At 38.7% G+C, this 22644-nt stretch overlaps 1 protein-coding gene across 3 annotated transcripts in view; it reads right to left on the bottom strand.

Moving 5' to 3' along the window:
* Positions 1 to 22644, bottom strand: part of FTO (FTO alpha-ketoglutarate dependent dioxygenase) — a 434084-nt gene that overhangs the window by 203287 nt on the left and 208153 nt on the right. For 2 of the 3 annotated variants that reach the window (XM_077132458.1, XM_077132459.1), the window contains exons 6-7: positions 13726 to 13869; positions 2944 to 3063 (exon numbers count right to left, since the gene is read on the bottom strand). In XM_077132458.1, the coding sequence (XP_076988573.1) occupies positions 2944 to 3063; positions 13726 to 13869 (264 nt within the window). The remainder of the gene's footprint in view (positions 1 to 2943; positions 3064 to 13725; positions 13870 to 22644) is intronic. The other variant, XM_077132460.1, reaches the window with a different exon arrangement.

The following is a 22644-nucleotide window of genomic DNA, read 5'->3' as shown; positions in this document are numbered from 1 at the left end:
TTTCTATATCCTCCCTAAGACTATACCTTCCAACCACAAAGGGGGGGGGGGGAAGACCAAGAAAAATTACATCACAAGCCTCTTTTCTAGTACAAAGGCTGCCAAAGGTTGCTTTACTTATAAGCAAAAGTTGACAAGTAAAGCACATGTTGCCTAAGGTTTTTTGCTTATTTTCTTGCCAAAAGAGATCGATGCTATGTTGCATTACAGACAAAATGCACTTACTTGAGGAATCTTTCCACAACACATACAGTTTTTACAATTCAAAAAAAGCAGGACGATAAAGAAGAATCATTAGTCTAACATGATAATAATATTGAGTACTATATTGCCTGGAAGCAAAGTGAGTGCATTCAGAAATGCCGTTTAGATTAGTCTAAATTCTACAGAATCCAAATGTGCACTAAACACTGCACTTTTTATGTTAAATTGCTGTTGAATTTGTTAACCCACAACTGATTTCCTGTGTTACGGAATCTTGGAGATTACAACTAACTTGAAGCAACAGGGATAATTCTTGACAGTTAATGGTACGTTTATATGCATTTTCCTGAAAGGCTAGAATCTTAAGGCCACAGACTGGTAGCTCAACATTGCCCCCTACTGCTTGCAGCGCAAAGTATATGAGATGGGCTGGTACAAAGCAGAAACTTAACCGGCCAGGGCAAGTTCCTTCCCCACTATCCAAATGTCAGATGGCAGTGCATTAACAGAGACACAGAACCATAGTCCTTTCAAATGATTATTCTTTTTGGTCTCATCCAATAGTAAAAATAAATTATTACAAATGTGTTGTAAGTCATTTTTAAAAGGCTTGCAACAATGCCTAAATTTAATTTAGTGGTGCCATCCCTTCTATCTTGGCTCAAACTTTAAATTTACTTGATAGTGATATCCCAAGATGTGCTGAGAAGAGACACTGAGGCCACTGATTTCACCCATAACACTTAGTAACACCACGCCAACTGCAAGGTAACTAGCTCTGGAAAATTCCCAAGGTTGCTACTCTTTTCAGTAATTTTCACACATGAGCTACAAAATAAATAGAAAATATTCACTCTAACTAATGTGTGGCCACCACCAAACAAAACATTATAACGAATGAACATTACTGGTAAGTTCATAATACCAAAGATTTCACTTTAAAAAAAAACAAACAAAAAACCTCAAAAGCAATGATTTTTTTTCTTTTATAAAACCAGTAAGAGTTCCTTCCTTATTTGCTTGCCAATCGTAGTCAGAGTTGCCAAATTAAAATCCTAAAATCAAACTGATGTCCTAGAGACAAAGTGTGGTGTGTAAAGAGGTTCTAACTTATACGTAAATGGACAAAATCAGAATTACACAATGCAAAATAAAGCTTCCCTGAAATTGAAGCTGCCTTCATGTACATATCCCATTAAAACGGAATGCACTCCACTCAGGCTTAGCTAAGGAATAGAACAAACAAAAGAGACTTGGGCATGGACCCTACGCTACCTACCACTCGGTTTTACAATGCTCAGTTTTACACTGACTCAGATCTTTGGAGAAATCGATTTTTGTGATATCATTAATTCACTCAAAAAAAGGATTATAACATTCCTTTCCAGAGCATATACCCATGAAAAGGTATGGTTTATAGATATGAAGAGATGCCTAGAAAGCAGGGATTTCTGGATTCTGACCCACCTTTTCAAACTGGGGTCTTCAGGGTTTTAATTTGATATTTCCATTATTATAACATAGAGATTAGCAATAGCTACCTTTATTTGCAGATTAGTTTCCAGCACATTCCAAATTCTGTGCAGTGGCAAAATCTCTAGAGTTTAGAAGGCTTTTATCACTCTTCCACTACCTTCCAAATTCAACTGTTTGGAGGCAGAATAGTGAGGAGGTGAAGGGCATGGATACTTGAGCTACCCTTTCTGAGTCCAAATACCAGCTTCTCCATCTATTACCCATATGACCCTGAGGAAGTTACATAGCTATTTGTGCTTCACTTTCCTTATTTGTAAAAATGAGCACAAAATATTTACTTTATGTAGTTGTCATAAATGTGACAAAAGTTATATGGGAAACACTTAGAATAGTATCTGGTACTTGATATCATGTAAGTGTCTTCTATTATTACTATCATTTAAGACCCAATCTGAGACTTCCAGGAGGCCTTAGCATGCTTTTCACCTTTGTTTCTTACTACATCTCCTGCAATTCTTGCTCAAGCTACACTGGACATCCACACTTCTGATCCTGTTGTTATAGTTCCTGGAGCCTAAGTTCCCTCCCCAAATATCCTGTCCCACCTTACTCCTCCCTACCCAAGGTCCCTAAAATCCACACTTGCTATTTCACAACAGTCCCAATTCCAATGGTTTAAATTTACTACTTCCTTTTCTGGGCAATGATTATTTTTTAAATTTCTATTATAGTGTTTTATTTTAGCTAATATCTAAACGTACAAGTTAAGAGTACAAGTCTAGAATCAGACTGCCTGGGTCTAAATCTTGTTCTACCACTTACTGTGTGACCTTGAGTAAGGCACTTAATTTTTCTGTATCTGTTTTCACATCAGTAAACCCGATTCACAAGTTTCTATATCTGATAGGACTACTATAATAGTTTTCAAAGTGAACCAAGGAAAGGGGAACCCCTTTGGTTAGTGCCTGCTACATATACAAATGCAAATTAATCTTTGATAGTATTGTATTATTCTCCCTTCACCATCACTTCCCAGCATATGTCCAGCACAGTACCTTAAAAGTAGGAAATATTCAATAAATGTTCACTGAATTGAATTGAGGCTGTGCTGACAGTTTTGGCTGTTCCCATTAACGTACCATGAAGAACCTAATTCGATAATTTGGGATAATTAAATATGCATTTGTCTATGCAAATTAGGCAGTAGAGGATTCCTATGGCATAGCATCCCAGAAAGAATGGGCCCAAACATCATGCACTTACCACACCTTCCATCTTCTTCCACAGTTCTTCCAGTTGAGCCATGGGTTGACACCACCAATCAGTACACTTCTTATATCGATTACCTTGAAACCAAAACTGTCTCAGCCACTCAAACTCAACCTGTGGACCATAAACAGAATGTGGTGGTTACAGTGCTTGCTCATGTGCTGGATAAGGACCATGATTTTGTCACTCAATTCTCCTCCAGTAACTCAAAAGCCATGTGGTGAGAAAGGTGAAAAAAGCACAGCTTAACATGTCCCCAATATAACTGGGAGTCTCTAGAGCATTTTTGTCAGGTCAAGGAAAGGGAAATCTTAACACTGCAGTCCTCTTAGTTAACAATCCAGCTCGGTCTGTGGAAGGGTTTTCAACCACCTTTATTAGTCAGATGTGAGGAAACCATAAATAAATCAACAACAAACACTGAGATCCTAAAGTGCAAGCAGCCTCTACCATATATGATGAGAAAGATATAATCAAACAGATGTTTTTGTTAAGTATCTTTATTAAAGACTGATATTAAAAGAAAATACAGATACAGATTAAGAGATACCAATTATACCTTCCTTGGATTTAAAAAAAAAAAAATTTACTCGTGGGCCAGGAGGAGCTATAGATAATCTCAGCCCGTATAACCTAAACAGTATAAAATTAACTATGGAGACATATATTAAAACCACAGAGCCATCAAATTGTCACTTTTCAATTGAATCAGGGCAAATGACAATACAAAGAGTAGCAAATTTTTTTAAATCACAAAAGCATTTTTTTCCTTCCTATGAATCTATTATAGTAAATTTCCATCATTTGCTTCCTTAGCATTCCTCCTCCTAGCAAAATCCCCACTATTTATTTGTGAATCCATCCTTTGCCCAGTTTCAGGCCAAGTCTGAACTCCAACACCAGAAACAGAATGTTTGACCCAGGTTGAAGTCAATCAGTCCCCCAGTTTGACCCATTTTTGTGGTCACTGAACTAGGTTCAGGGGGAATAGGCATATGGTCAATCAGAATGAGTCTCAAGAGTTTGTCAGAACATATAAGAAGAGGATTCTGCAGTCATTTTTCCACCAAAAGGGGAGAATGAATTCAATACAGAAAGTAGCTATAAGATGTTAAGAAAAAAGTCAGGTCTTAGCGACCTAAACTGACTATTGATCAAGTTATTCCTGAAGTCCTTTTAACTTGAGAAAATCTGAGCTCAGTTTTCTGTCCATTGCATCTGAAGTAAACCTAACAAAGATTGATGGGAAAGTGATTAAAATTTTAGGATTAAGAAATTGTGTCTTATCCATTTTCTAAGTCTTCTAAACACTCATTCTCAATTTGAAAATAAAATTTTACCTCAAAAACTCCATTCACCTTAAAAAACTCCTTTTATCTCTGCCCTCTAGAGAAAAAAAGAGCTCTCATAGCTTAATGCTAGGTCACCAGGCTTTGCTAAGTAATCATGCTCCATATACAGACTCAGAACTATTATAATCGTCACCTGTTACCATAAAGAATTTTTTTGTTTATTTATTCATACTGAACTTTCAGGAGGCAAACAAATACAACTCTAAAGATTTAACAATGGTGAAAATGGCTCAAATAACTTACCTGAGAACACCAGGTCATATGAAAGGGTTTAGTTTACATTAACTAAATGTTTGTTTGATATGCAGAACTGATTTCAGTTAAAGCTGTTTAAATAAAGCAAACCAAAACAAAAAAAAATAGGAATGTAGACAATATTAAGACAACAGTTGCTAAATGTCATCTGGGTATTAAAATACTGGTTAACAGAAGTAAACTTGAGTGCTTCAAAAGGAAAATGAATACAAGCGTAGTTCAACTTCTGTGGAGATACAGGTTTAACTGCATATTTATTACCAAAGAAAAAATGAGACCTTTTTAATGGATTTCACATGAGATTTGTTCACACTACAGGAATAATAGCTTGTAGGCAAGGAATCAAGCCTATTAGGGAAACATGAAAAATTGTAAAAGGTTTTCTTATTTGAGGCTGGTTATTTCCATTGAAGAGGACAACGTGCATATGCCTCAGCAACCATGGCATCCCAGGAATAAAAGAGATTATCAGAGGTAACTAGTACATTCGCCCTATCAGCCGAATACTGGAGTCTGGACTTCAGTAACTTAAAACTCAGAGGCAAAGAGAAGTGCAAACCTGGGACTTTATATCAGGTAAGAAAGTAAAGAAAGAGCCCTGTCTATTTTAATAGATAATGCCTTCATCTGTTCCAGTTATCTTCTGAGGCAGACAGGCTCATAGTTAATAAGGGCTCTAGAGTCAGTTCAAAACTGGGCTCCACTACTGAATAGCTATGTCATCTGTAAGATGCTGATAATTACATAATATCATATAGGTTGTGGTGAGGATTAAGTGGGTTAATACGGAGAAGCACTTAGAAGATGGCCTGATACAAAGCTAGCATCCAATAATGCTAGTAATTAATTATTCTCTTTATTAAAGAGTTCTTACTTTCTTTTTTTCGCATGGGCAGGTACCGGGACTCAAACCCAGGTCTCCAGCACGGCAGGTGAGAACTCTACCTGCTGAGCCACTGTGGCCTGCCCAGTTCTTACTTTCTTGATTGAAATATTTTTAACTCAAAGTGTTATGCACACACACACACACATACACACAGACACATACAAACAGCTTACCACATGGCAAGCACTACTAGATACTAGGTACATGCACCAAACAAGGCCTAGGACCTCATGCCCCCTAGGGCCTCGCAATCTTATGAAATTTTCCGAGAAAAAGTTTTAACTTCAATGTCAATTATACCAACTGCCCCTTCCACAAGGCCAGTCAGAAAAGTTCAACGCTGAGGACCTACTCCCAACAGAGTTCTATTCATGAACTGGAAGTACTACCCATGAGATACAATTTTTGTGGGGATTAAATCCAGTGGTATGCATTTTATTCAACTCCATAAACTGACTTTTTCATTTCAATGTTGCATTAAACAATACGACAGGATTTTAATCAAATGTCACTCTCACCAGCTCCCCACGTTGCCAAGAGAAGTAGTCTGCTCCTTTCCTAAAATTATGGAAGCAAAAAATATTTCCAGCTGCTTGATTCAGAGTTTGAGATTTAAAAAAAAAAGTTGCTGATTTTTTCCCACTAAACTCCCACTAAATCTCCCTAACTCTGGAGATTAGGGAGGAAAGCTGCAGGGTGGACAATGTGCAAAAACCAAACGACTCAAAATGAGGTTGAAGTCCTATTACTTCAGGGCTAAAAAAAAAAGTCAAAGCCTAACCATACTGACTGACTGATAAAGTTCTAACCAAGAAAGGGGCAAGATCTTCATGATGTCTCCAGAGTGCAGTCCCTCTAGGGAAGCTCAAAGCTAACAGCTAGTAGAAATAAAAGACAACCTGCCAGGAGGGCAGCAGGTGATCTGAGGCCAAGGAACATTCCATAGGTGAGGCAGATTCCCTGGAGATGCAAATAGCACAAAGACAAACTAGAGAAGCTTTTTCTAGCTTTTCTCAAACTCCCTGATTTTGGACATATACTTAATAAAAATTCACTATTATCTAAACTTTAGAACAATACATGAGTTAAATAATATCCACAGACATCGGAGGCATACTGACAGCCCACAGGCCCTTGGAATCTTAAAAGGTCTTCTTAATCATCAGAGAAAAATGAAATGTTCATGATAGTTTTGGTGTCATAGCTGTGACCCAGAAAACCATATCTACAATTCTCTTCACTGCACCTACCTTTTCCATGGACTAGTGAACAAAGAGCTCAATTAAGAAAAGTTTGTCTAAAAAAAATGCCTTTAAAGAAGTCTGAAGGACAGAAAGAGATACAATCTACCCACCTTGAGTACTTAGGTACCCACCTATCGGGGAATAAAGCTTGTAAGATTCCAAAATCTTATTTCTAAGCCACTATATCCCCACATTGTTATAAATTTGTCCATTGTCCATAAGCAAATGTCACCTATTTTTCTTTTGCAAAGTTAGTGTGGGCTCTCAGCTTGGTCCCAGGTGAGCACACACAGTTCCCTCATGAGATGTGTACAAAAGTCCACTGTGGTTAATGCCTCATTGAAACGAATGATATAAGTTATTTCACTGAGAAAGAAATTAGACCAGGGAGAGACGCTAAGATCCAATTTACAAAGAGATACTTTATGAAGGCTCTTTCATAGCAGCTATATAAGGAAGATGCAGGTCATATCAGAACAAATGAGGACCATACAGTGTCATCAAACTGTACATTTTCCTAGGGGAAATCTACTTAGGTAAAGAGACTGCATTCCACATTTTACTATTTTTAGGAATTTCCTTAAAAGACCACTTAACAACACAGGAAGATTCTGCTTACAATTGAACTAAATTCTTTTCTAAGTATATTTAATTGAAAAAATATCTCCAAAAGTTACTCCCCCAAATTCCCAAACTACTTAGAAATCATCTAAAACAAGGAAAAGAAGCCACAACTGAAACCACACAGACTGAAAATTTGCACATGTAAAATCATGGGCTTCATCCTATAATTAGTCTAGTAAAGGCATGTGGCCGTTAAGAAAGAGGGAAAGAAACGAGAAACTGGGGTAACTATTATAGACATTTGGGCTTTCATTTAACAACAGAACACAATAAAGAGTGGGCATGCAAACTTGTGTGGCAAAATAACACTATCCGACAACATGCCCTGACATATGGAATTGATTCTTAAAGTAAAGCAATGACTTTGAAGAATCAAAGAATCAAAGATAGGGGGTGGAGAAGGCTGGTACACATGCTATTCAGATTCAAGATCTCTTTTCATTCAACTCTGAACTGGCCTCAGGGGCTACAATTTCTGATACACCTAGTCCCACCTCCATAACATACACATATCAAAAGCAGCCAGCCACTTCTCGAAGCAGATAGATTCAGATGACAATATTCTATTGTTGGAAAAACCGTGCAGTTTTACAGATATCTCATGCCCCTCCACTGATGACAGCAAAATATCACAGTCACAGAGGAAAACCAGAAAGGACAGAAAAAACAGTAGCCCATATGCATATTAAAGAAGGCACTCATTCTGCCATCCTGAATCCTAAAAATGAAAGGATTTTAGAGAAGGAAATATTTAAATTTCCAGATTAGAGTTTCAACACAACAAATATAGAAAATACATAGCTTTGCTCCCACATCTAATTCAATGGGGTCATCAGGCCCATAAAACCTCCTCTTTCCTGAAGTTTTAACTATGAGCAATGTTCCAAGTAGGGACCGGTAGGAGAGAAAGCGGGACACTTAACCAAGCACAAGGAAGGAAGAAGTCAGCACTGGGTTCAATTTAGCAGTAGAAGTAGTTATTATACCCTCTGAAGAGCAGGACTTCTTTGCTCTTTTGGAGATTATGGCAGTGTTCCACAAAATATGCAACAGCTGATAGAACATTAAACAGATACGGCACTGTCAATGGCTCTCCATTCTCTAAGAGCAAAAAAGAAAGTCTGTGTCCTTAACAGGGGCCACCAAGAACCTACACAAACTACTGCTCTCCAGTACCCGAGTACCATTTCTGTGACCTCATCTCCTACTACTTGTGGCTTTGTGCCCTCCACTCAAATCATACTGGTGCTCCTTAACTGTGCTATGAACACTAGGCATCCTCCCACCTCAGTATTTGCAGTGGCTGTTACCTCTGACAAAACACTCCAGATATCCACATGACTCACTCCCTCACCTCCTTCAAGTCTCTACTCAAAGGATATCTTCTCAATGAGGGCGCACTCTAGCTCCCTTTATCTCCATTACCTCGTTCTGTTTGTTTGTTTCCCTATACTACTTATCAACTTCCATCAGACTATATAATTACCAATGTATATATCCACTAGAATATCTATTTCATTGACCAAATGCCCTGGTTTGAAGCTGGTATGTATCCCAGAGAAGCCATGCCCTTTTACTTTTTAAAATATTTTTATTGATAAAACTTGACATACAAACATTCTTAACATACAAACATTTCATACATGGTGTACAGTCAATGGCTCACAATATTATCACATAGTTGTGTATTCATCATCACGATCTTTTTTTGAACATTTGCATCACTCCAGAAAAATAAATAAATAAATAAATAAAACCTCCCTCTAGCCACCCCAATACACCATAAACTTAAAAGGGTTATCTATATAATATGTAAGGATAACCTCCAGGATAACCTCTCAACTGTGTCTGAAATCTCTCAGCCATTGAGACTTTATTTTGTCTCATTTCTCTCTTCCCCTTTTTGTTCAAGAAGGTTTTCTCAATCCCTTGATGCTATGTCACAGCTCATCCTGGAATTGCTGTCCCACTTTGCCAGGGACAGTTACACCACTTGGGAGTCATGTCCCACATGGTGGGGGGAAAGGGCAGTGAGTTCATGCCAAGTCAGTTTAGAGAGAGGGGCCATATCTGAGAAACACAAGAGGTTCTCTGGGGGTGACTCTTAGGCCTAATTTTAAGTAGTCTTAGTCTACTCTTTGCAGGGATAAGTTTCATAGAGGTGAACCCCAAGATCGAGGGCTTGGCCTATTGATTTGGTTGTCTCCACTGTTTCATGCCCTTTTTTTTTTGTTTGTTTAAACAGCAGTATTTTAATAAGTCAAATAGTTCATTATTAGTTTGTTTGGTTTTTTATCAAGTTGTTGAAGTATAAGCCAAAATGTACTTCTATCAATTGCAATGCCAAAGATTTTAGATGTCAAATATTTGAGTATGATAGTTTCAAATAACCAAAACATCCCTGGATAACCTTAAAATTGATGAAGGATGGCAGTTCCTTCTTCATTTTTCTAATCCTGACAATTTAGGGAGACGGGGCTTGTGACTCTGAATAGTTGTGCTTCTTCCAGCCTCACTACCTCCCCTTACTCTTTTATTGTTTTTTTAATTTTTATTAATAAAACCAATCAACATACAATATGAACATTCTTCTTTTATCACATAGTTGTATATTCATCATCATGATCATTTCTTAGAACATGTGCATCAATTCAGAAAAAGAAATAAAAAGAAAACAGAAAAAAATTCATACATACCATACCCCTTTACCCCTCCCTTTCATTGATCACTAGCATTTTAATCCACTAAATTTATTTTAACATTTGTTCCCCCATTATTTATTTATTTTTAATCCATATGTTTTACTCATCTGTCCATAAGGTAGATAAAAAGAGCATCAGACACAAGGTTTTCACAATCACACAATCACATTGCAAAAGCTGTATCATTATACAATCATCTTCAAGGAACATGGCTTCTGGAATACAGCCCTACATTTTCAGGCACTTCCCTCCAGACTCTCTGTTATGCCTTAACTAAAAAGGTGATATCTATTTAATGCCTAAGAATAACCTCCAGGATAACCTCTCGACTCTGTTTGGGATCTCTTAGCCACTGACACTTTATTTTGTCTCATTTCTGTTTCCCCTTCTGATCGAGAAGGTTTTCTCATTCCCTTGGTGCTGAGTCCCAGCTCATTCTAGGATTTCTGTCCCACATTGCCAGGAAGGTCTACACCCATTGAAATCATGTCTCACATAGAGAGGGGGCGGGCAATGGGTTTGCTTGTCATGCTGGCTGAGAGAGAGGCCACATCTGAGCAACAAAAGAGATTATCTTGGGGGTAACTCTTAGGCCTAATTTTAAGTAGGCTTAAGTCTATCCTTTGCAGGGTTAAGTTCATATGAACAAACCCAAGATTGGGGGCTCAGCATATTGCTTTGGTTGTCCCCACTGCTTGTGAGAATATCAAGAATTCTCTGCTTAGGGAAGTTGAATTTTCCCCCTTTCTCACCATTCCCCCAAGGGGACTTTGCAAATACTTTTTATTCACTGTTCAAATCCTTCTGGGATTTATCGAGGCATCACTCTGGACAAACCTACAAATCTCATGCCCTACTCAAGGTTCCATGTTCTTATGGTGTTCAATTAAGCTGTCCACATAAGTTATATCAGGAAATGCACTAGTCAAAATATAAATTTCGTACCAAATAAACATTTTTTGCTTTAGTGTCATACATAAATTAAAGTATTAAAATATTATCATCTATTTTCAACACCCTGGATTATTGACATTCCTTTGTTCTTCCTCATGTAAAACATTTTTAAATTTATACATTTAGTCACTATCATTATACATTCTAGGCACTCTTAGATTATACCATCTCAGTCTTTATCATATATCTTTCCTTCTGATTTCATTTGTGTCCCCAGGCCTCCTCCCTCTATCATTCTCACATTCAGCTTCATTCAGTGCTCTAACATTATTTATTGTACTACAGTTAGGTAGTATGGTGCTATCCATTTCTGAAATTTTACACTCAGTACTGTTGCACATCTGTATCCCTTCAGTTCCAATTACCCACTATCTACCCTATTTCTATCTCCTGATGACCTCTGTACTTAACTGAAATTATCCAAGTTCATTCATTAATGTTACTTCATATCAGTGAGACCATACACTATTTGTCCTTTTGTTTCTCAGCATAACATCCTTAAGGTCCATCCATGTTGTTACATACTTCATAACTTTACTCTGTCTTACAGCTGCATAATATTCCACCATATGTGTATACCACAGCTTGTTTAGCCACTCGTTTATTGATGGACATTTGTGCTGTTTCCATCTCTTGGCAATTGTAAATAATGCTGCCATAAACATTGGTATGCAAATGTCCATTTGTGTCTTTGCCCTCATGTCCTCTGAGTAGATACCTAGCAATGGTATTGGCGCGTCATATGGCAATCCTATACTTAGCTTTCTGAGGAACCACCAAATTGCCTTCCACAGCGGTTGTACCATTTGACATTCCAACCAGCAGTAGATAAATGTGCCTCTTTCTCCACATCCTCTCCAGCACTTGTTGTTTTCTATCTTATTGATAATGGCATTCCTGGTGGGTGTAAGATGACATCTTATTGTGGTTTTGATTTGCATTTTCCTAATAGCCAGGGAAGTGCTTCATGCCCTTTTTCTTGATCCAAGATTGTGGGAGCAGCCATGTTTCTTTTAATCCTGACTCAGTACTGTAGGGTGGAAACCTTTGATTAGATTGTTTCTATGGAGATTGACCCACTCAATTGTGGGTGGCACGTTGATTAGATTACTCCATGGAGATGTGGTGGGCCCAATTGTAGGTGTGGCCTTTTGATAGATGGAGATATGACTCCACCCATTCACAGTGGATCTTGATTAGTTTACTGGAGTCCTTTAAAAGAAGAAACATTTTGGAGAAAGCTCAGAGACACAAATATCTGAAGATGCTTGGAATGCCAACAGACAGAGTAGACACAAAGACATGGATGGTTGGAGATGCAGAGTCCAGCAGACATCACTATGTACTTTCCCCTGAGATGCTAAGGAAGCCAGAACCCAAAGTTCTGTCCTAGAGGAGCTAAGTGAAGGCCCACAGACACTTAGAGAGGAAACCACTGGCATCAGAAGATGGAAGCAACAGACACAGGGACAAAAACCAGCAGATGCCAGCCACATGCCTTCCCATGTGACAGACTTCCTTCGAGTCAAGGTATCTTTCTCTGGATGCCTTAGTTTGCACATTTTTATGGCCTCAGAATGGCAAACTTGTAACTAAATAAATATTCTTTTAAAAAGCCATTCAATTTCTGGTATATTGCATTTCAGCAACATTAGCAAACTAAAACACACCAACATATCCAAAGTATGCAGAACATTGCCTGATAAATGCTCAATAAGTATTTATTAAAAGATTGAATGCGAACATTTTCATATTCCAAACTCTCCATCAATCCTTCTGATCATATCAAAGAGAAAGACTCACATTGGCAATGGTCTTCAACAATCCTCCACCCTTGCTAATCTCTCTTTTTCATTTTTAACAGTTTTTTGAGGTATATTTACCCACCACAAAATTCATCCATTTTAATTGTAGAATTCAATGAGTTTTAAGTGAATTATGAAGTTGTGCAACCATCATCACTAATTTGCCTTTTTGACATGAAGAATGCAAACAAATTCAGCCTTCTGCAGGCAAAGGGGTGCCTGTTGGAATGTAATAGCCTTATTCTTTTCACTGGATATATTTTTGTTGTTCTTTTTTCTTTGGGATAGTAAAAGATTTTGATTTAAAGAAAAATACTAAATAAGTAGCTAACAAAATATGTAGTCCAACAATAAAGCAAAATTCAAAAAGGTAGTAATAAGGATGTTAAAAGTTTGCAAAACACTCATTCAAGAGATCCGAGACCTACTGGACTCACACAATTGCAACTAATTTCATAAATCAAAGGCAAGGCATTGACACTTGCAGCCAGGGCCCACCCTCAGTTCCTATCAGCCCTTGTTGGGAGACTATTCTTCATGGTGCCTTTGTTTCTATAAGTCTTGAGAACAAAACACTGGCAGAACATTGTTTCAGACTATCTTTGCAAGGATGTATGTATAGGAAACAGCCTTGGGTGATAGAGAACAGAAGGTAGGAATGCTTACTATCTACTGTAAAAGATTCAAGCTTCCTAAACTCAAGGTATCTCTCCTAAAATGCAACTGCTCCATGTGTACATGTTATCTGGCTTGCTTTGCAATGCTTTGTGGAAACGGGTTTGGGCAGACGGTGCTGATCTCTGGTGACTGCTACTGCTGTAATCAATAAACTATCTTTCACTTCTGATCCAGAAGGCTCATATCTTCTACCCATATGAAACTGTGGCAGGTTAACTTGATAGCTTGCAAATAGGGTAGACACTTAGACCCTTCACAATTCTTGAGAGTCCTTACCTCATTGTGGATTTCTTCTCCTTGTTTCAAAACCATAGGCTCCAAAGATTTCAAAAGGACAGCACCATTGTCCACGTCATCACGCACATTCTGCAGAGCCAAATGGCAACGTTGTAATATATAATCCAAGGTTCCCATCGAGCACTGACAAGACAGAATCCGCAATCAAGATTATGAGTACATGTCAAACCCCAAACAAAACCATTCCTGCCAATCCTAAAGAACACCTAGGGCATTATATAAGGTTCTACAAAGGTTTCACACACTAGGGTAACTTTCCAGAAACCTACAAGTTCCATTTTGGGTCCATGACCAGAGAAGACCTGAAATCTGGAGGGCCCAGCCTCTCCAGAACATTAAATAGTTCCATCTCCCTACCCCATATCACTGACAGACGACTAAAGAGAGGGACAGAAAGATCAAAGGCGATGGTGAAGCTATACAGAAAAGGTAGCTATTCAGCAATCATACTCATTTAACAAACGAGTATGACTGCTGAAATCATTATATTGATATTTCTTTTAGACTCCAGCATCTTAGAGCAGCTAGAAGTTAAAAACCTAAAATTGTGGATTGTAACCCATACCAAACCCTGAACTGTTCTATAACCAGTTGTTGCAATGTGCTTTGAAATTTATTGCTTTTTTGTACATACATTATTTTTCACAAAAAAAAGAAAATAAAAGATGATAGAAAAAATATATATTTCTTATAGCCTCTAGTGTTTTGGAGCAGCTAGAAGGAAAAGTCTGAGATGATGGAATAGAAGCCCATGACAGGGATCTGTTCTGTAACTACTTATTAAAGTATGCTTTGAAAATTATTGCTTATTTCTTTCTTTGTTTTGTATATGTGCTATATAATACAATAAAAATAGTTAAAAAGAACAAGATTATGAACAGAATCCAAGTTTATCAAGCCATTCTTCCTGGAACTGTTCACATTCCCCCCCCCCCCCCCCCCCCGCCTTTCTGTGCATTACCTTTTGCTCCCATAGCTCAGCCTATACTCCTCAATTCAAATATTACTGCAGAAGCCTGCTCACTAGGCCTTATGCTACCATCTTGGCCTCATCTAGGCCACTCATCTTAAGGTTTTCTTTTTTTCATATTGACCTTATATCTCTGATATGAGCCGACTGTTCAGGATATGGGATAAGGCCTTATTTTATATATTTTTTTCTACATATACTACAATACCTAAAGCTGAATCCTATATGTAGAAGACACAACAAATTACTGGATGAACAATTAATTAATGAAGAAGTCAAGGATACTGACTTGACTGCAAGTACTCTGAACCTCATAATGGGAAAGAAAGATAATCAAACTGCAGAACAAGTTCAATAACACACAAAGTAGAACAGTGATGGCAGAAAAAAAAAAGAAATCATAAACACAGGGCAAAGAACTCACTTCCTTTTACTGCAAAATCCATTCATTAGGCAGTTGCAATCCTAGGCAGAAAAGATTCTTCAAATAATGGAGATGTGGCTCATGCCCTCAAAGCATTTTCAAAGTTATAACTTAGTAACAAGGTATCAGCAAGGCCATACATAACTAGTGCACCCCTCTCTGAGTCTGTGGGAGCAAAATAGAGGTCAAATGGATAAACTCCTTCTTTGAGCGATCATGTCAGAAGAGAAAAGGATGTAGATTGAGTGTGTGTCCGTTTGTTTTGGTAATGACATGATTTCCTAGAATGACAAAAAGCAAGCTATAAATATCCTTTAGACCTGAAGAGGGAAAAGCATTCCTAAAATATTTTTATTTAAATATTTATAATTAAACTAATGGTTTGGAAATAACCTTAAAGTCTAAACCTCTGGTACAAACATTTTTTGCTTAAGTATTACTATTTTATATAACATGACATCAACAAACTTGGGAAAAACAAAGTTTCTGTGCCAAAAACAGAGACTTAACTAATACATATTTAATACATATTAAATCCCAGAATGCTTGGAGCATAAGGGCAAGCAACTCCAATTTGCTCCAAATAAAAAAATAAAGAAGGGAGGTAAGTTACTTTGTGTGTTATTGAACTTGTTCTGCAGTTTGATTATCTTTCTTTCCCATTATGAGGCTCACAGCACTTGCAGTGAAGTCAGTATCCTTGACTTCTTCATTAACTTTTGTCCCTACAACCACCCCCTACAATAATTTTTTAAATAACATTCTATCTAGCTAGTCATCCTATTTGCACCTTTAGGTTCCCAAGTAACCTACAAAAAGGTTACTAATTGTAAAATAATTAATTATTGCAAAAACTCTGGAAACAATCTAAGTTTGCAGTAGTAGGTTACCAGTTAAATGAACTATATGGAGCTATTCTGGGTGTACACTTTTATTTAATGTAAAGAACTTATAATTATGCTGGATCCCTACCTTATACTATATACAAAAATTAACTCAAAACTGAGTAGAGGTTTAAATATAAGAAGAAAACCACAAAAACTCTTAGAAGAAAATATAGAAGCAAATCTTCATGATCTTTTTGGATTAGAAATAGTTCCTTAAATATAACAGCAAAAGCACAGGCAACAATAGAAAAAATAGATGAAATAGGCTTTATCAATGTTAAAAAGTTTTTTGCATCAAAGGACACTATCAAGAAAGGAAAAAGAAAACCCAGCATATGTGAGAAAATATTTGCAAAGCACGTCATCTCATAAGAGACGTGTATCCAGAATATAAAAGGAACTCTTAAAACTCTATGATCAAAAAGATAAATAATTCAATTTTTTAAAATGGCAAAGGAACTAAACAGACATTTCTCAATATACATACAAATGGCTAATATGTACATGAAAAGATACATAACATCATAGGTCATTAGGAAAATGCAACTCAAAACCACAAGGAGATACTACTTCACACTCATTAGCTTGGGTACAACTAAAAAGACAGATCATAATAAGATTTGAGGAAAATATGAAGACATGAATCCTCCTGCATTGTCAGTGAGAATGTAGAAAGGTGCAGCCCCTGTGGAAAAAAGTTTGTAACAGATAAAATATGTTATGTTAATACTGTATGGAAGAGAGGGTATTTGCAGAATAAATGGGGGCTGTAAAGTTGCATGAATGTTTTTTCCTTCTATTGTTGAGGGAAATAACAATATCATATTAGTGTTGACGAAAAAAATATTTTTCTCTTTTATTATTGAAAACAATACATAAGATGAAAAAATTGTAATTAAACTACTGGTGCTGTGAGTATGAACCCATTTGTAAACAGACCCCTTAAAGATGTTATTAGTTAAAGTATGTTCAAACTGAATGAGGTTGGACTGAATCCAATATAGCTGAAGTCCTTAGAGGCCAGTGAAACAGAACACAGGAGAGAAGCCACGGGGAGCAGCCAGAAGATGGAAGTCAACGGAATCCAGAAGCGAAAGGAAACAATGGCGCATGTGCTTTGCCATGTGACAGAAAAGCAAGGAACCCTGAGGATCGACAGCAGTCAGCTCCAGAATACCTAAGTGTTCAAGGAGAAAGCACCACTTTGCTGATACCTCAGTTTTGGACTTCTCCTACCCTCAAAACCATGAGCCAAGAAATTTCCATTGTTTAAGCCATCCATCCTCTTGTATTGTATTTGTTTCATCAACTAGGAAACTAAAACACTTACCAACCATCTTGAGTCCAAACACCTGATATGATATCCTAAATCCTTTACAATCCTTACAATCCCAGACTGGTATCAGCCTTAGCTGCCAACACTCCCTGTCTGGCACCAAAGTACAACCACTCGAGATTCCCCATGCAAATTCCCGCCCCATACCAATCCCATGATTCCCATCTTGGTGGTCCTAGCTCATCCCATTAATTGCCCAAAAATACTCTATTCCTTACTCCCTCCATATTCAAATCTTACCTGTCCTGAAAGGCCACTACAAGATTCACCTCACCCATGAAGTCCTATGCCGTTTGCTACTTTCTATTCTAAAAGGCACTGAACTTGTCAATCAGTTCTGTGACAGCACCTTAAATACTGGAAAGAACAGTTAAAGCAATGTATGAAACAAAGTGATTTCCCTTCTTCTGAACAGTAGCTTCCAAGAATAGCAACTCTAAAATCAAGACATGCTGATGACTTAACATTTGATTTACTATGTACACTCCAGCATTCTTAACTAGAGACCATCTCAAACAAAACTGTAAAAAATAGAATACCAGTAACAGTAAAAAAATATTTCAGTGAAATTTCAATGAGAAAGGACAGAAATATTAAAAAGAAATTTAATTTGGTAAAAACCCAGAATCTAGAGTCAATCTGTCTGGGTTTAAATGGCTCCATCACTTACAAATGATTTAACCTCAGTATCTTCTAAAATGAGGATCACTGCATTTAACAGGATTTCTCTAAAGATTAAATCCATTATTGTAGATAAAGGACTTAGTAGCACTGTCACATAGTAAACTCTCAGCAATAGTTAATCATAGTTAATTATGATTATTCTTGCTGAACTTCTTACTATTTCATAAAATGAAATTTTTAGATAAACTAGTAAAAAATGAAATTATTCTTTAGAAGACGAGTTCTTCAATAGCAGGGATATGTAAGTTACATATAAAGAAAAAAATAATCAAACCAGAACTTCAACCTCCTCAAAATATTTAGGTTTGAAAATTACAGAAAATAAACCAGTGCTTCAAAAATTTTTTCTTTCCCTTTTTGCCCTGCCCACACCCAATCTATTCTTTTTCAGTCAGTTCCTTAAACCTGGGGAGATGTGAAACATTCTTTCAAAAGGGACTAAGGAAAGAATGTGAATGCATCATTGAAGGACCTTATTTCTGAGGGTTCACCCACATCAGTAGCTCTAATTGGAAATGTACAGTGATATTTCTGGCTGCTACAAAAAACTGGGGGCTCTCCTGACATTCAGTGGGCAAGAGCCAGGGATGCTAAACACTGATGCCAAGAACACCCTAGTGCCCCTGCTGGAAAACAGTGAGTGAAGCCATTCAGTAGTGCCCTCTCTAAACAGAAGGCATGGACCATCCTTTCTGAACTAAAGATGGCTTATTTATTTTTGCATGGGCAGGCACCAGGAATCGAACCCGGGTCTCCAGCATGGCAGGCAAGAATTCTGCCACTGAGCCACCGTAGCACTTCCCAAGTTGCCATTTTAATCTGGTCTAAATTCAGTTCTAAAATAGTATGTCTTGAGCCCATTTTTCTGGAGTTTCTTATTGGTATAGAAATGGTGATGGAATGGCCTTACATACAAAGAACTTCCACTGTTCCCACCTCCTAAGAGCTTTTCATGAGGAAAAAAAGAAAAGATACTAGTAGTAGCTACAGCAGGAGTAATATGTATTAGTTACAGTTCTCTAGAGAAACAGAATCAACAGGGAACACTTGCAAATATAAAATTTATAAAAGTGTCTCATGTGACCGTAGGAACGCAGAGTCCAAAATCCACAGGGAAGGCTGCAAAGCCGATGACTCCAATGGATGGCCTGGATGAACTCCACAGGAGAGGCTCACCAGGCAAAGCAGGAATGGAACCTGTCTCCTCTGAGTCCTCCTTAAAAGGCTTCCCATGATTACATTTAACATCACTAATTACAGAAGACACTCCCCTTTGGCTGATTACAAATGGAATCAGCTGTAGATGTAGCTGACGTGATCATGACCTAATCCTATGAAATGTCCTCATTGCAACAGACAGGCCAGCGCCTGCCCAATCAGATAAACAGGTACCACAACTTGGCCAAGTTGACACCTGTCCCTAACCATGACAGTCCACCCCTTGTCAACTTGGCACCTATATATATATATCACCTTAGACCATACTTAATTTCCAAATGAAAACAAATAAGCACACTTTTTTTTTCTTTTACCTGACAATACTCAACTGTCCTGCATATAACGGGAAACACATTAAATCTCTCCAGAATAGGGTGCAAATCCTTGGGCAACATTCATTCTTAAACTTGATATCTTACAACTTAAATAGTACAACATGAACAAAACAGCATTACAGTCCTCGTTTCTGTAACTGATCACGTGGTCGAAGTTCATATTTATCACTACCTTCTTCCACTACCCATTCCATGTTCCCTTTAACCTCAGCAAGCACATCAGCTGACCGTGGTTCTTTGCCTGGTGGGGTGACCCAAACCTTCATTCCTGAAGTCTCAGAGCCATTAGTAGTCCTGCCTGGATTGTGTTGTTGCAGTTTTCCATTGATTTTAATCACAGGGCATGGTAGTACTAATAGACACCCCAGGGGATCTCCTATATTCCAAGAAAACTCTTCTTTACCTCCATTATGTAGTTGCAGTCCTACTTCCTTCTGATAGTCAGGGTCAATTACGCCAGACAATAATGTAATCCCCTTCTTGGCGTGTTGATCCAGAGGCATAAGTAGCCCAAAGTGATTAGGTGGCAATCTTAACTTCCAATTCAGTGGTATCACTGTTGTTTCTCCTGGAGGAAGCACTCCCCGTTTTGGAACTAAAACCTGTAGACCAGCAGAACTCAGGGACAGGAAGCAAAAATTTTCCTAGTGGATCACTAGGGGTAATAGTGAGTGGCACCACACCCATTTCCACCCCTTGGTTCCTGGACCCATGGATCCTGGCTATGGGAGAAACAGCACCATACAGCGGACGCTGATTCAGAGCATACACAGCTTCCTGGAGAACATTACCCCAGCCTTTCAAGTTTTTGCCACCTAGTTGGCACCGTAATTGAGTTTTCAAAAGGCCATTCCACCGTTCTATCAATCCAGCTGCTTCTGGATGATGGGGAACATGGTAAAACCAGAAAATTCCATGAGCATGTGCCCATTCCCGCACTTCATTTCCTGTGAAGTGTGTTCCTTGATCTGAAGCAATGCTATATGGAATACCATGACGATGGATAAGGCATTTTGTAAGTCCACGGATGGTAGTTTTGGCAGAAGCATTGCGTGCAGGGAAAGCAAACCCATATCCAGAGTATGTGTCTATTCCAGTTAGAACAAATCGCTGCCCCTTCCATGAAGGGAGTGGTCCAATGTAATCAACCTGCCACCATGTAGCTGGCTGGTCACCTCGGGGAATGGTGCCATATCGGGGGCTGAGTGTGGGTCTCTGCTGCTGGCAGATTGGGCACTCAGCAGTGGCTGTAGCCAGGTCAGCCTTGGTGAGTGGAAGTCCATGTTGCTGAGCCCATGCATAACCTCCATCCCTACCACCATGACCACTTTGTTCATGAGCCCATTGGGCAATAACAGGAGTTGCTGGGGAAAGAGGCTGACTGGTATCCACAGAACAGGTCATCTTATCTACTTGATTATTAAAATCTTCCTCTGCTGAAGTCACCCTCTGGTGTGCATTCACATGGGACACAAATATCTTCATGTTTTTAGCCCACTCAGAAAGGTCTATCCACATACTTCTTCCCCAGACCTCTTTGTCACCAATTTTCCAATTACGGTCTTTTCAAGTCCCTGACCATCTAGCCAAACCATTAGCAACAGCCCATGAGTCAGTATACAAACGCACCTCTGGCCAGTTTTCCTTCCAAGCAAAATGAACAACCAGGTGCACTGCTCGAAGTTCTGCCCACTGGGAGGATTTCCCCTCACCACTGTCCTTCAAGGACACCCCAGAAAGGGGTTGTAATGCTGCAGCTGTCCACTTTAGGGTGGTACCTGCATATTGTGCTGAACCATCTGTAAACCAGGCCCAAGTTTTCTCTTCCTCAGTCAATTCACTGTAAGGAACTCCCCAAGAGGCCATAGCTCTGGTCTAGGCAACAGAAGGTAATGTGGCAGCAGGAGTGGAAACCATGGGCATTTGTGCCACTTCTTCATGTAACTTACTTGTGCCTTCAGGACCTGCTCTGGCTCTATCTCGTATATACCATTTCCATTTTACAATAGAGTGCTGCTGTGCACGCCCAACTTTACGGCTTGGTGGGTCAGACAACACCCAACTCATGATAGGCAACTCAGGTCTCACGGTAACTTGGTGGCCCATGGTTAAGTGTTCAGTCTCTACTAAGGCCCAGTAGGAGGCCAAAAGCTGTTTCTCAAAAGGAGAGTAGTTACCTGCAGCAGATGGTAAGGCTTTGCTCCAAAATCCTAAGGGTCTGCGTTGTGATTCTCCTATAGGGGCCTGCCAAAGGCTCCAGACAGCATCTCTATTTGCCACTGACACTTCCAGCACCATTGGATCTGCTGGATCATACGGCCCAAGTGGCAGAGCAGCTTGTACAGCAGCCTGGACCTGTCGCAGAGCCTCCTTTTGTTCAGGTCCTCACTCAAAATTAGCAGCCTTTCTGGTCACTCGATAAATGGGCTGGAGTAGCACAACCAAATGAGGAATATGCTGTCACCAAAATCCAAAAAGACCAACTAGACGTTGGTCTAGTTTTTGGTTGTGGGAGAGGCCAGATGCAGCAATTTATCCTTCACCTTAGAAGGGATATCTCGACATGTCCCACACTACTGGACACCTAGAAATTTTACTGAGGTGGAAGGCCCCTGTATTTTTGTTGGATTTATCTCCCATCCTCTGACACGCAAATGCCTTACCAGTAAATCTAGAATAGTTGCTATTTCTTTCTCACTAGGTCCAATCAACATGATATCATCAATATCATGGACCAGTGTGATGTCTTGTGGGAGGCAGAAATGATCAAGGTCTCTGCGAACAAGATTATGACATAGGGCTGGAGAGTTGATATACCCCTGAGGTAGGACAGTGAAAGTGTATTCCTGACCTTGCCAGCTGAAAGCAAACTGTTTCTGGTGGTTCTTACTAATAGCTATTGAGAAAAAAGCATTTGCCAGATCAATAGCTGCATACCAGGTACCAGGGGATGTATTGATTTGCTCAAGCAATGATACTACATCTGGAACAGCAGCTGCAATTGGAGTTACCACCTGGTTGAGTTTACCATAATTCACTGTCAT

Source organism: Tamandua tetradactyla, chromosome 16, assembly GCF_023851605.1.
Source record: "Tamandua tetradactyla isolate mTamTet1 chromosome 16, mTamTet1.pri, whole genome shotgun sequence".
In the NCBI taxonomy this organism is placed as follows: Eukaryota; Metazoa; Chordata; class Mammalia; order Pilosa; family Myrmecophagidae; genus Tamandua; species Tamandua tetradactyla.
Note: the sequence above shows the minus strand (reverse complement) of the source record. Positions and strands in the feature narration are given on the sequence as shown.